Source organism: Meles meles, chromosome 1 (assembly GCF_922984935.1).
Source record: "Meles meles chromosome 1, mMelMel3.1 paternal haplotype, whole genome shotgun sequence".
NCBI lineage: Eukaryota > Metazoa > Chordata > Mammalia > Carnivora > Mustelidae > Meles > Meles meles.
Genome location: NC_060066.1, coordinates 172,816,232 through 172,830,752, shown reverse-complemented (window position 1 = coordinate 172,830,752; position 14,521 = coordinate 172,816,232). Strand labels below are relative to the sequence as shown.

The window sequence follows — 14,521 nt, the reverse complement described above, 5'->3', positions numbered from 1 at the left end:
TTCTTCTTGCAGGATCCAGAGATAAGGAAGAAACCAATAAGGAGGAGCTATATGAGAGCAACAAGCGATTCCTGGGGCCCTACAACCCTGTCAGCCCATGCCAGAATATTCTGCGTGTGATTGCGGTGACCGCCCGCTGCCCACCAGCTCTGGGCCTTCCTGGGAGTGGCGGAGGGGCAGTGCCAGCCTACTCCAGTGTCTTCTTCCCACGTTTCCACCTCTCCAGGCTCGAGTCCCTTTAAGGAAGCCTTCCCCAACCACACGGGCCCTGAGTGCCCCCTCCTCCTCAGTTCAGGGCCCTGCCGGAGGGATGTTAGTTCATTCTGGGGGCAGGGGCCATGTCTCCCCTCTCTTGTAGCTCCTCCCCAAAGGGTTGGCCAACCGTCCGTGGGGTCTGTATCTCTGTGCCTCTGTTTCAGGAGTTTGGAGACTTCCTGGGACCCCAGCAGGTGAAGGACCTGTTGCTAGCAGCCCTAGAAGGCTTGAAAGGCAGCTCAGAGGCCCGGGGGAAGGACTCTGGGGAGATGATGCAGCTGGCCTCGGAGGTCACGCTCAGCTCGGTGCTGGAATGGTACCGCCACAGGGTGCTGGAGGTGGTAAGGCTCCCTGAGGGCAGGGGCTGAGCTGGGAAACCCTGTAGGGCTGCTCATCCCTTGGGACCCGCCGTCTGGAAGTGGCAGGGTGGGGAGTGTGGAAACCCCTAAGCCCCGGAGCAGGGTAGGGGTGGTAGTGGCTGAGTTCTAGGCGCCTCCTACTTGTGGGTAAGAAAGAACTCACTCAGTGATCTGGGGACAGTGGGGAAGGCACTGAGGACAGCTGGCTGTCTCCTAGGGAAGGAGCAGGTGCACTGTTCCCCCCCACTCCATTCCCCATCTCTCTCCTGTTGCCCTCTCTCTCTCTCCTCTCCCCTGCCCCTCTATCCTGTCACCCCTACTTCTTTCCTCCTCCCCTCTCCCTACTCTCCCCACGCCTGCCTTGGCTTCTCCAACTGGCCTCCTGGCTGCTCACGTCTGCTCTGGCTGTGCCCCAGATCCCAGAAATCATGCAAGGCATCTACGCACAGCTAAACTACATCCAGGAACCACGGGCTCGCGAGGTGGCCCTGCTCCCCGTCTCCCTCCTGGCCAGCTCCTTCATGACCGAGGTGGTTGTGGCCCTGCTCACGTGCCCCCTCCCGCTGGACAGGTACCCACAGAGGGGCTTCCGCCATCACACCTCCGAGGGTTGGAGCAGCCCCCACCCTGGGCTGGGAACCTGTCCTCACCCAGAGCAGGACCTGGCCCTCCCAACCGGCCCCTTTTCCGTATGATCTGGGATACTTATGACAGCCATTAAGCACTTCCGAAGCCCTGCCAGGTGTCCATGTGGAGCATTAATCCCTTCTGTCCTGAGTATAACAACCCCACTCTGCAGATGGGGAGACTGAGGTGAAGTTCCTTGTCCTTGGCACCCAGGGAGCAAGCAACAGGATGAGGACCTAAACTCAGATTTGACCAGCTCTGAGCCAGATCTCTAAGGAGGCCCAGAAAGGAGGTCTGAGTGTTGGCCCTGACTCTGCCTCTGGCTACTCTGTAGTCTTGGATGTTTCACTTGTCCTCTCTAGGCTTCATTTCCCCCCAGAGACAACAGAGAGAAATACTCCCTGCATGATTCCCACTCCAGATGGCTGGTTGTGACAAGCAACGTAGCCAGCTGAGCTGAGGGCCTGCCCAGGGCTGGACTCTGCAAGACCCAGCTTCCTGCTCTCAGCCTTCAGGATCTTGTGGTCTGATGGGCAGAGGGGACTGTGGCCTGAGAGACCAGACTGACTGCTGCAGCCTCCCAGCCCAGGAAACACTCCCACACCTTTGAATGAATAGAACAGGGCAGCCAGAGTGTGGCCCACACCTTAAGATAGTTGTACGGACGCTCACGCAGAATTGCGCCAAGGTGTGTGATGAGCTGTGCTTCTAGTGGGGACAGCTCATGTCATTCATAGAGGCCAGGGAGACTGGCTGGGAAGGTGAGAGCCAGGGTGTCAGGTCCCCGTGCTCCCACCTGGAAGAATTTCACCCTTTCTGCCCACACTAGCCCCCAGAGGTTTTCTTGGAATCACCAACCCTTCAAACTCAAGACTGGCAGGTCCACACCTGACATCAGAGTCACTCAGGATGTAGGACAGAGCAGCGGCAAGGGCTTCTGCTCCCAGAAGTCCTTGTGGCAGCCCGTGCAGTGGGCCAGCCAGACAGAGCCAGTACAAGATGGAAGGAGGCTGGGCTCTCAGGTGCCACGCTGGCGCTTGTGAGAGCCCGAGAGATGGCCTCCTTCCATCTTCCATGCCTCACGTGCCTCACCCTAGTCTTCCCTCTGGGCTTGAGAGCTGGACTCTTGGGCCTCCCAGTGAAAGTTGTAGGAGCTGCCCTGGCTGAAATGGCTCCTAAGAATTGCTCTCTCTCCTTTTTTTTTTTTTAAGATTTTATTTATTTATTTGACAGAGAGGTTGATCACAAGTAGGCAGAGAAGCAGGCGGTGGCGGGGGGGAGCAGGCTCCCCGCTGAGCAGAGAGCCCTATGTGGGGCTTGATCCCAGGACCCTGAGATTATGCATGACCTGAGTTGAAGGCAGAGGCTTTAACCCACTGATCGACCCAGGTGCCCCTAGAATTGCTCTTTTATCAAAGATCTGGAGACTTCGCTTTTGGGATCCCCATGGGGACAAGCGTAGCCCCAAGAGTCACTGCTCCCTGGGAGGTTCAATGCAACAGCGTCCTCTTCGGTTCTTATAGTTCATTTATAGTCCCTCCCAGCCCAGATGCAATTTACCAACTGGGTCATTTTCACCATAAGCAATGTTGCCTAGCAACGTGGTTGACATACTATCTTTATCAGGTTTCCAGGGGAATAGAGCTGGAAAGTTAATGGAATGTTCAAATGCTCATGCAGAGGGGAAAGGGGTTCTGTTAACCCTTTCGTGCACCACTGGCCTGTCCATGCTTTCGGCTCCCCACAATTGATAGGAATGCCCGCAGTCTGCTGTTGGCAGGTCCAGAGGCTTTCCTCTGCCTGGAGTTCTGCCTTGTAAGGAGACTGGTGCAGGCACTCCTTGATATTATGTGACAAATGCAAGGTCCAGGCCCTAAGGGGGCCCCCTGGCATAGAGGAATGACTGACTACTGGCTTTGAAGGCGCCAGACCTGGTCATTTCCTGACGCTGCAGCTCATTAGCTGTGATATCTCAGACTAATGATGTCACCTCTCTGAGCCTCAACTCCGCATCTGTAAAATGGGAATAACAGCCCAGCTTGAGCGTCCTTTGAGAATTCAGTGAATTTGAGTGTCTTGAATACCTTCTTCACATCTATACGCCCAGGGATTTGCCTAGTGCCTGGGGTCCAGCAGATGCTCCATGTTTGCCGGATAAATTGAGTATAAAGCACTTGGTATAATACGTGGAAATAGGGTTTTGAAGAATTGTGAGCCCCCTGCCTCTTAGACAGTGTCTTCTGAACCATTCCTCACTGGGACACCCATGGATACCACTTTGATGGCATCTCCCCTTCTCCATCCCCAAACCACTGGGAGGCAGGGTGGGCCCAGTGCCCTGGTCCTCACTAACCATCCCTACCCACCGACTCCCCAGCAATGGTGCAGAGATGTGGAGGCAGTTGATACTGCGCAAGCCCAGCTGTGACGTCCGAGACCTCCTGGACCTGCTCCTGACCAGCCTGAAGGAGAAGCCCTTCACCAAGAAGGGCCGGACCTCCATCGTGCCCCTTGCGGTGAGCCCCTGCCTTGCCTACCCCATGAGTGCCCCCATGCTGCGCTCCCTGCTCCTACCCTCCTGCCGAGCTCAGCACACCCTGTTCTGCCAGGAGCTAGTTGTATGGCTCAGGTAGGTCTGTCTCCAGCCTGCTATTTGTGACCTCCTGGACGTCTTGCTGCTGCTTACAGGGAGGGCAGCAGCCGGGGAAGGGGGACTTGCAGACCCAGGTCTAAGAGCTAGCTTGGATTCCCGTACTACTCTGTGACCCAAGCAAGTCACTTCTCCCCTTGAGGCTCAGCCCCTGCGTCTGTAAATGGGATGCTGATGAGGGAATCTGCCTCATGTGGTGGTGGTGAAGATAAAATGAGGTAACTCATTTATTGATTTAGTGACGTAACATGTTTACATGCTTGCTGCGGGGCTCCGAGCTCATCCCTGAGAACACAGAGGGAAAGGCAGCTCTGACTGCAGGGAGGTGACTGGGTAGAGAGACAGATTTCTCTCTGCCTCTGTCACTGTCACCCTGGCCCTAGCCCTCTGGACAGCACCCCTGCTCATCTTGCTGCTTCCACTTCAGCCCCTCCAATCTGTACCGCAGCCAAAAAATCTTTGAGAATGCACCTCTGCTCTTCTCAATCCTGTCAGTGGCTTCCCATTGTCCTTGAGAATAACACAGTATTTCTACTGATGTTGCAAGGCCCCGCACCCCTCTTGGGCCTTACCACACTCCATGGTCCCTCTTACTTGCATGGCTCCAGCCTTGTTCTTTGTCAGAAATTCTTTTTTTAAAGATTTTATTTATTTATTTGACAGAGAGAGATCACAAGTAGGCAGAGAGGCAGGCAGAGAGAGTGAGAGGGAAGCAGGCTCCCCGCCGAGCAGAGAGCCTGATGCGGGACTCGATCCCAGGACCCTGAGATCATGAACTGAGCCGAAGGCAGTGGCTTAAACCACTGAGCCACCCAGGCGCCCCTTTGTCAGAAATTCTTACACACCATGCTATCTCTGTCACAGGGCCTTTGCACATGCTGCTGCCTCTCCTGAACTGCTCTCTGCTAACCTAACTTCTACTCATCCCTCAGCTCTCAATTCCAGCATCACCTCCTCAGGGAAGCCCTCCCTTATCTCCCTGACCTGATCAAATCTGTGCATATTACACTTTGCTTCATGTGCTTTATCTTGGAGGAGTTTACCCCAGTTGTGATTTGATTTGACACTAATGTGTGGGGTCCTTTGAGTAATCTGTGAGATGCATGAATTCAGTGCCTGAGCCTCTTTTGCTCACCGTAAAATCCCCAATGTCTGACATATACCTGGCGCATAGTAGATGCTCAAAAAAAGTTTCGTTGGACTGATTTATTTATTCAACAACATTAATTGAGCACCTACTATGTGCCAGGCACACTCAGGAATTCTGGGGATTCAGCAGAGAGCAAGACATTCTAGTGGAGGGAAGCAAATAAAGACACGGCCGGTGGAGGCATGGATGGTAACCCCTTTATGGAGGGGGACACTGTGGGTCAGTCACATCCCAGGGCTTAGCTAAGGTCACAGAGCTTGGTAGGGCCAGCAGTCAAGCCCAGATCTCCTACCTCTGAATCCTGTGTTTCACCGCTGGGGGTCTCTGCCTCTCTCCCCCAGCGCTGAGGTCTACGAATAAGGCATTAGCCTCCATTCCTTCCCTGATTTGGTCTTTTATCCTCTCCTCCCTCAAGGAATGTGTCTTGCTGTATTCGTGAGTCACTCATCTGTGCATTTTGCTCAAGCATAGTTTGAGCACAGATACAGCCTGGACAGATTTTTATCTCATAGTACTGATAAACAGTGACCAAGATTGAGCTAAGAGCAGAGCCCTATGGCCCATCACTGGAGACTTTTCTCTACAGCATGACCATGTTCTTTGGATACAATCATTATCTTTGGTCTGCTGAAAAACATAAAGGCTTTGAGTCCAAGAAGCTTATCTTAGCTCTGCTGCAGCTTCACTATATAATCTCGGTCAGTCACTTCCCCCGCTCTAGCCTTGGTATATTGATCTGTAAAATGGGCGGTAATAATTCCCGCCCTGTCTAGCTTCCCTTTTCAGAAGAGTGAAATACTGTGTGTGAAAGAGCTTCCTAGGGGCGCCTGGGTGGCTCAGTGGGTTAAGCCTCTGCTTTCAGCTCGGGTCATGATCTCAGGGTCCTGGGATCGAGCTCTGCTCAGCAGGGAGTCTGCTTCCCCCACCCCTCTCTCTGCCTGCCTCTCTGCCTACTTGTGATCTCTGTCTGTCAAATAAATAAATAAAATCTTAAAAAAAAAAAAAAAAAGAAAGGGCTTCCTAGGCTGTAAAGTACAAATAAGTGCCACTCGTGGTTCTCATCCAGCCTGCATTGTGTCTCTTATCTCCCTGGGAACATGCCGCGGGCTCTGGCACTTGACAAATTCTCTTCCCTTGGGCCAGCTAGCATGATCTTGGTCACTTCTTCGTAAAGCACTCTGACCTTTCCCCTCATTCACTGTCCACCACACCTGTGGGGCTGGGGGGAAGAGGACTGGTGATCCCCACCCCTTGACAGAGGATGAATGGATCTGAAGCTCAGAGAGGGCCAGGGAACTGTGGGGCGGGAAGGAGCCATCCAATCTGTGACCCCAGCACCACCACCCCTGCCCTTGCATTGTCTTCCTGCCAGTGAGAGAGGCCTTGGTGGGCAGAGCAGGAGGCGGGCCCAGGCCAAGACCAGAGATGAATGGCAGGTGGAGAGGTTGGGCGGTGAGCACCATTCTGGTCCCAGAGAATGTCATGGACCAAATGCTAATAACGCCAAGTTTCCAGGACTTCTGGGGGCTGGTGTGGGCAGTCGTGGATAGAAAAGGCAGGGTGTGACCAGTCGGCATGGAGTAACAGAATTGAGGACTGAGCCTCCCTGGCTCCCACTCAAGCTGGGATTTGTTTCTTCCGGTTTGCTGGGCAGCAGGGGAGGCAGTGAGGGCAGCCAGGTTTAATGGCCCGAAGTGAAGGGACAACGGGAGCCCCATCATGGTCCCTGTGCCCATGTTATGAATGAGGAAGAGGAAGGGCATGTGCAGCTGGTGTCTGAAAGCCTGGGCTCCAGTCCCAGCTCTGTCCCAAGGGCCGGGCGACCACGGGTAAGTGCCTTCACCCCTCGGAGGTGTCTCCTCGCCCGCACAACGGGATCAAGACTGCACCTCACCCCTGGTGAGAGAGGAGCCGTCCACCCAGTTCTTCCACGGTTGTGTCACCACCAAAGAGGCAGGCATGGTCTAGGGCTCACCCAGAGAGCCAGGAGTTGGAGGGTGTGGCGAGGCGGGGTGGGTGGAGAGATCTGCGCTCTACCATTGGAGTGAGAGAATAGCAAAGATCCAGGTCCAAGCTGCTAGAGAAGCAGTCCAGGCCCCTGCCAGGAGTCTCCAGCTAGCTTCTCCTCTGCCCCCAGGCAGCCAGCGGCCTGTGTGAGCTCCTGTCGGTCAACAGCTGCGTGGGCCGTGTGAGGCGTATCTACCCCCAGCTGCTCCTGGCCCTGCTCATTCAGGTCCATTACCACATCGGGCTCCACTTTCCCAGCCACATGGCTTTCTGCAAGGATGCCAGGAAGGACACTCCACCTTCCATCTTCGTACCCGTGCGGTATGTATGTCTTGCTCTCCCTGGCTAGGGGAGGCCACTAGCAAGGGCCCTTCCTAAAATCTTGAGGGCAGCCAGTTGGTAGAATTAGCTTTGGGACTAAAAGAGAAAACAGAAGCATATTTTTAGGAGTGCCAGTCATTTGCATGATAACTGTTTGGGAGCACCTGCCCGGTGCTGTGTTTCAGACCTGCCCGGTGCTGGATGACAGTAAAGAATCAGCCTTCCCCCAAGGAGCTCACAATTTCATGTTTCGTCCTCCCTCCCTAGATATATCATTTGTATTAGATTTGTATCCAAGTTCCACCTTTTTATTTTATTTTATTTTTTACGTGGACTCCATGCAGGCCTTGAACACACGACCCTGAGATCATGATCTGAGCTGAGATCAAGAGCTGAATGCTTAGCTACTGAGCCACCCAGGCTCCCCTCACCATCTTATTTTTCATTATTAACCGATATAGGTAATATATGCATATGGGTAAAGATCTCAAAAGGCATTAAAAGTGAGTTTCCTTTCCTCTCCTTACCCAGTGAACCTCCCCAGAAGAACCAGGTTCTTTCATACCCTTCCACAGGTGGTTGATGCGGAGATAAGCACACGTGTCTGTTCTGTTTTTATACCAACAGTAACGTCCTTTACAGTTACAGTTTTGCTTTTAGCATATACTCTGTCCTAGGAGAACAGACATAGAGATCTGTGTCATTTTTTTTAAACAGCTGCATAATATACCTCTGAGCAGAATGTACCATAATTTACTTAACCAGGATCCTCTTGGTTTAGGTACTTTGCACTTAAACAGACAAAGCTGCAATTAGTTCGTTTATATGTCTTTATGCACAATGTGATCGTACAATGTAGGACAAATTCCTGAAAGGAGACTGGGCACGTTGAAGGGCTTCTACATTTTAATCGTGAGCTTGGACAGGGATATGGGGTGGAGAATGTTCTTGACCAGTGAGTGATGAAAGGGAAGATGGAGTGCCCTCTCAAGCACCCAGTTTGCCACATGGCCTCTGCCAGGGGTTGCTGCATCCAGAAGGGCGTGAGAATGGCCGTCTCCCAAACCTCGGCCAGCACAGTGGAACAGAAGATATTTATGTCTTTGCTGATCTGAAAGTTGAAAACAAAATGCTGTCATTTTCTTTTATTATGCTTGAGGCTGAGGTTGAAGTGTCATTTGTGTTTTTTTAAAGATTTTATTTATTTGAGAGGGAGAGAGTGAGTGCGCGTGTGAGCGGGGGAGGAGCAGAAGGGGAGGGAGAGAGAGGATCTCAATGGGACTCTGTCTCACAACTCTGAGGTCACGACCTGAGCCAAAACCAAGAGTCGGATGCTTAACCATCTGAGCCACCCAGTGCCCTTGTGTTTCCTTTTCTTTGAGCAACGTTTGCCCAATTTTATATAGGACTGTTGAGAATTTTGTTGTTGTTGTTAATTTGTAAGAGCTTTTTGTATATTAAGGATGGTAACTCTTTGTCACATGTATTCCACTTAACTGGTAACTATTTATGGTCTTTGCCATACAGAGGGTTTAAGTTTGTATGCAGTCGAGTTTCTCAGTCTTTTCTTCTTCGGCTTCTATTGTGTGGGATGCTTAGAGAGGCACACTTTGAGGGGCTGAGGGCAAGCCATTGAGAGGCTGGGCTTGAAGTCCAGACATCTCGGATTTGAGTGCTGGTTCCATCATTTAGGTTTTGTCCCTTGGGTAAACCACTTTAACCTCTTGGCAGCCTGGTGTGCTTGCCCATGAAATGGAGTAAGAGATTCCTGCCCCGCAGGTGTGTTGTAAGGACCAAATAGGACCCCGTGTCCCAGCGGGACACCCCGTGCCAGGGCCATCTGGTGCTCGTGAGGGTGGCAGCCCTGACTCAGAAAGTTGATGAGCTCCGGGGAAAACCAAACCAGGGGAAAGCAGAGGAGGCGCTGGAGGAGGAGGAAGAAAGAAACACACGGTGGAAAGTTCTCGACCATCAGGTGATAAAGGCTGTGATCTCTCCACTTGGAGGGCCTCCCTGAGCAAGGCCTAGGCAGGGGAGCTAGAGAGAGAGCCCCAGTGTCCCCCTCCATAAGGTCCAGCTGCTGTGCCCTGTGGCAGCCTCGGACTTCAACACAGCTCCCTGTTGGGTCCTTGCCTCCCCCCTCCCCATCCCACTGCAGGGACAGGGCAATGCTGGCTCCACTTCACTGGGAAAATCTGAGAACCTTCTGGGAAGCTGAAGCTTATAGAGTGGGCGTTTCAGGGAGCCAAAGTACCTGCACCACTACCCATAGCCTTCCTCCCCACGCGGTCACCTCTGCCTTTTTGCAAAGCAGCACAGACCTCAGCTGGGGCTCCCGGAGGTGCATCTTTGGGAGTGGGGTGGGGAGGAAGGACGATGGGTAGGGTCATTTTTGGTAAAACTTGGAGCCTGATCAAGGGCGTGGTGGAAGAGTGGAGTCACCTACCTAGGAATCCTTTGGCACTGTGTCCAAAAGCTTTAGCCGAATTCCGAGTTCCTCGGCTGCACACACCGACACTGGGTAGGTGGGGTCTGGGTAAGAGCTGTGACTGTCTGAAGCCAGGTAGAAAGTGACCGCTGCTCCTGGAGATGGGGACACTGAGTGGTCAAGTCACGGAGCAGAACATTACACAGCTGGCTCACTCGGTCTTAGTTCAAGGTGCTGTTGCTTGGCATGAAAGGTAGAACCTTCCTTCTAATGAAAACGTGCAAATCTCAGCTTAGCTATTCAGCCAGTGTTCTGGGGGCAAGGGAATAGGTGGGGGAAGGGAGAATTGGGAGGGCAAGCCCCAGGCTCTCAGGGTGGGCAGCACCTGGAGCCTGCCTCCTTCTCTCTCCGTGTGTGTGTGTGTGTGTGTGTGTGTGTGTGTGTGTGTGTGTGTGTGTGACTTTGCTGGTCCAGGACTGTAACTGACAGCACGTGTCTCAAAGAATCAGCAGAAAGCTTGCATGGTTCTGAAAGCCCGGGTCTCCGTAGAAGCTTGACTTTTCACACTGGATCAATAGTCATTACAAAACCCAAAACATGAAAACTAAAAGCAAATTCCTGAACATTACGCGGTTTCCAGAATGCTTTGCTACTTTGTCTTGAATCATGAGGACCACCCACTCTCAGTATCTCCTGACGTATGTCCATATGTGATAAACTCTTTAAACACGAGGGCTGACATTTCTAGAAAACTTTGTCTAAATGTAAACTTCATTCCACACACTGTCTGTTTCCATTTTATTAAAGGTTTATCTATAGGTACACATACGCATCTGCGGACACCCAGTGCCCAGGACATAGTGGGGCGTCCGCACGGGGCTGCACCCCCTCCTGCTCCTTCCCAGCACCATCCTGGGGCTTCAAAAGCACAGATGCCTGGGGCACCTGGGTGACTCAGTGGGTTAAAGCCTCTGCCTTCAGCTCAGGTCATGCTCCCAGGGTCCTGGGATCAAGCTCCACATGGGGCTCTCTGCTCAGCAGGGAGTCTGCTTCCTCCTCTCTCTCCCTGCCTGCCTCTCTGCCTACTTGTAATCTCTGTCTGTCAAATGAATAAATAAAATCTTAAAAAAAAAAAAAAAAAGCACAGATGCCTGGGTTCCAGCCTCCTCCATCCACAGGTTATAAAACTCCCCCAGCCTCCCACCCATACCGCCCAGAGAGGGTGAAGGCCTCAGGCCAACAGGAGACTGTGCACAAGTGAGCAGGGACGACGGCTCCCCCAGAGAGCTGCCCAGGCGTGGGCATGAGGGGGAGAGGAGCGGGGAGAAAGAGGCAGACCCCAGAGGGCTGGGGAGGCCTGATTCCAACCTTCCCCTCCAGAGGAAGAAGCTCAGGAGAAAAGGGAGGATAAAACACCATTTGGGGGGAATTTTGCTTCTGTTGACTCTCTCTCTCAAAGCTAATAATTTTTTAAAAGCCGCTTTTGGTGGGTACACCGATGACTGCTACCTCAGCATCAGCAGGGCTAAGAGAAGCTTGTCTGGCCAGATGGGAGCTGACAGGCGGGGGTGTGGGAGGAGGCTGGCTGGAGGGAGGTCTGGCCCCTGTGTGTGGGGGGGGGGAAGGGAGCGGGGGGCATGAGGTCCCAGCCCCCTTGTCTCGGCAGCTGGGTGGTCAAAGTGGTGAAAACCTTGCTGCTGAGGATGGGCTGCTCATATGAGGCCACCTTTCTGGAGGACCAGGGCGGCTGGGAGCTCATGGAGCAGGCAGAGAACCACCACCGGGGAGTGTCCCTGCTGGCCAGGTGAGGCTAGGATGGCCCGGCACAGGGGCTGGGGGAGGGAGAGATTTGGGTTTGCATCTTTCTCTGGGCAAGACCCTTCCCTCAGTCCCGCACCTCTAAGTGGCAGGGTATGGTCGACCTCAGTGGGCGGCCACACCCTCCGTGGACACTGACTGTGGCCGGGAGAGTGCCTGGCAACCGCACAGCCCTTTGCTTACTTACGAAGCCCCTTTTCTCACTGTATGGGGACCTTAGTTCCTACGCTCATACAGGCATGGCGGTATAGCCAAGGGCTTCAGAGTGTGGCCTTGGGGCTGGTCTGCCTGTGTCCAGATCCCAGCCCACCACCTCTCAACTGTGTGTCCCAGGGCAAGTTCTCGCCTCTCTCTAAGCTTTACCCTCAGTCATGTGGAAATAATTATAGGACCTATCGCCAGAGCTTAGGATGAAGGTTAAAGTAATCTGTGCAGCCCCTGGTATATGGGAAGAGCAGCACAGGTTAGCTTTCACGGTCATTATGCTGACTGGTGGGACAGGAATCATCAGCCTACATTTTGCACAGCAGGATGCCAAGGTCCCAGAGAGGGACAGTTATGTAGCAAAGGTCACACAGCCAGGAAGTGGCAATGCTAGGAGATGATCGGCTGACCCAGACTGGGGTCTTCCCTGGCCCCCATACACAGCCTCCCCTGGGGCTGGGAAGAGGCACCTTGATTCTGACAATGTGACTCTTGCAGGAACAGTCTGTTCCTTAACCTTGCACCCCAAGTGCCCAGGATGCTGCCGCCCCCAGGGGTCTCAGGATACAATTGCATTTATTGAGCACCTACTATGCTCTAGGCATCATGCAAAGAGCTGGGTGCTCTGTGCGCTTGGGCAAGCTTTCCCACTCTGAGCCTTAGGTTCTCCATCTGTAAAACAAAGCAGTTAAACTAGTCAGCCTCCGATATTCTGTGCAGGTGGGAAATCCTGGGAACCCAGGAACCCAGGTGCTCCTGACTTGCTCAGAGTTTAGAGTGTCAGGCCAGACCCTCCCAGCCCCCCAGCAGGTTCCCTGGGGCTGGAGAGCCTGAGGACTGCTCACCCTGCCTCACCCCCAGGGCCATGGTGTACTACTCCTGCCAGGAGCTGTGCCGTATCCTCTACCTGCTCATCCCGCTCTTGGAGCGAGGCGACGAAAAGCACAAGATCACCGCCACCGCCTTCTACGTGGAGGTACCAAGTGGGCGGCGAGCACTGGGCAAAGGCTCCTCCCCTGCTGCCTGGAGCCCAGGCCTCAGTTCACATTATCAGTCGTTTCTGCTGCGCAAACAGTACTTAGCAATGGAGAATTTCACAAGCACGATTGCTCTAGGATATAAAGACCTTGCAGGATCTCCCTTTGCTCCTCCTCTCTCCACTCCTTCACCCCATTCTACTCTTTCCAGATTCCCCGTGCCCAGGCAACCCCAAATCTTTGGTGGGCACTGCCATGTGCTGAGCACCAGACTAGAGGTGCAAGGTTGGAGGTACTAATATGAAATTGACTCTTCCCAGGCCTCAGGGAATTCTCAGTGTTGCAGAGAAGCCAGAGGATGCCCCAGTTATAAAATGGGGTGCCATGAAGTGACTTGTGCTCTGATGGGGGCAGTCCAGGCTGTGGTGGGAGAATAGGAGACTTGAGGTGGTAATGGTGGTCGTGGGAGCATCAGGGAGGGCTTCCTGGATCCAGGAAGTGACATCTAAACTGAGTTGAGTGTGCGGAGGGTACTGGGGGTTCTGGGAGGGATGAATCAGCAGGTTAGTTAGGGTCAGATCCAGAAGAGGAGACCCACCAGCAATAATAGCTAACATTTATTGAGCATTTACTCTCTTCCAGGCACGTTCTTAGAGTTTTACCCATATTGATTCACTTAATCCTCATGATAATCCTATGATGCAGATGCCATTTCAACCCCCATTTTAGAGGAGGAAACTGAGGGACCGATTTAAGTCAATTTTGCAAGACCACACAGCTTGTAAGTGGCAGACTCAGGATTCAAACCCAGACTCTTGGGTTCTCAAACCCACTCTTTCCTCCCCTGTCTCTCTATTTTATTTTATTTTTTAAAAGATTTTATTTATTTATTTAATTGGCAGCAAGACAGCAAGAAAGGAAACAGAAGCAGGGGGAGTGGGAGAAGGAGAAGCAGGCTTTCCACCAAGTAGGAAGCCTGATGCGAGGCTGAATCCCAGGATCCTGAGATCATGACCTGAGCCAAAGGCAAACACTTAACCACTGAGCTACCCAGGCACCTCTCTCTTTAATTTAGAAAAAAATTGTGGTAAAATACGCATAACATAAAAGTGATCATTTTCACCATGTTTTCACCACCGTGCCGCCATCAGCACCATCCACAGAACTGTTCATCTTCCTTCCCAAGTGCAGCCTCTGTCTCAAACTGAAACTGTATCCATGAAATACTGCCTCCCCATTCAGCCTCCCCAGCCCCTGGCAACCAGCATCCCACTTTGTGGCTCTGAGCTTGCTGTTGTAGGTTTCAAGGAAACAGAATCATACAATATGTCCCTTTGTGTCTGGCTTATTTCACTCAACATAATTAGTCTTTGAAGTTCATGCATGTTGTTAACAAGGCTCAGAATTTCATTCTTTCTTTTCAAGCTGAATAATAGTCCCTTGTATGTATCTACCACATTTTGTTTATCCACTCATCTGTCGGTAGACATTTGTAAAGCCCACTCTCCTAACTGCCACTCTTGCTGTCTCCTGTGACCTTCTGGGCAAGGTCATGCTGGAGTCTGTGCTGTCATCAGGGTCTGCAGTTGGGTCAGAGTAGGAGGCTCACTTTCTGCTCGGAGAGTAGAAGGCTAAGGAAGGCTTCCTGGAGGAGGTGCCCTCTGAGCTGCCAGATGGACAGGAGGCAGCATTTTCTTCCAGGCATCTCCTGCATCTCTTCTGCTT

General features: G+C 52.7%; 1 protein-coding gene across 1 annotated transcript in view; it reads left to right on the top strand.

Annotated features, from left to right (window-relative positions):
- The window catches only part of MROH7 (maestro heat like repeat family member 7), a 62,392-nt gene that overhangs the window by 36,960 nt on the left and 10,911 nt on the right, over window positions 1-14,521 (top strand). The window contains exons 11-17 of the mRNA XM_046002876.1: window positions 13-125; window positions 420-596; window positions 1,031-1,185; window positions 3,619-3,757; window positions 7,179-7,369; window positions 11,464-11,601; window positions 12,681-12,795. Coding sequence (XP_045858832.1) covers window positions 13-125; window positions 420-596; window positions 1,031-1,185; window positions 3,619-3,757; window positions 7,179-7,369; window positions 11,464-11,601; window positions 12,681-12,795 — 1,028 coding nt within the window. The remainder of the gene's footprint in view (window positions 1-12; window positions 126-419; window positions 597-1,030; window positions 1,186-3,618; window positions 3,758-7,178; window positions 7,370-11,463; window positions 11,602-12,680; window positions 12,796-14,521) is intronic.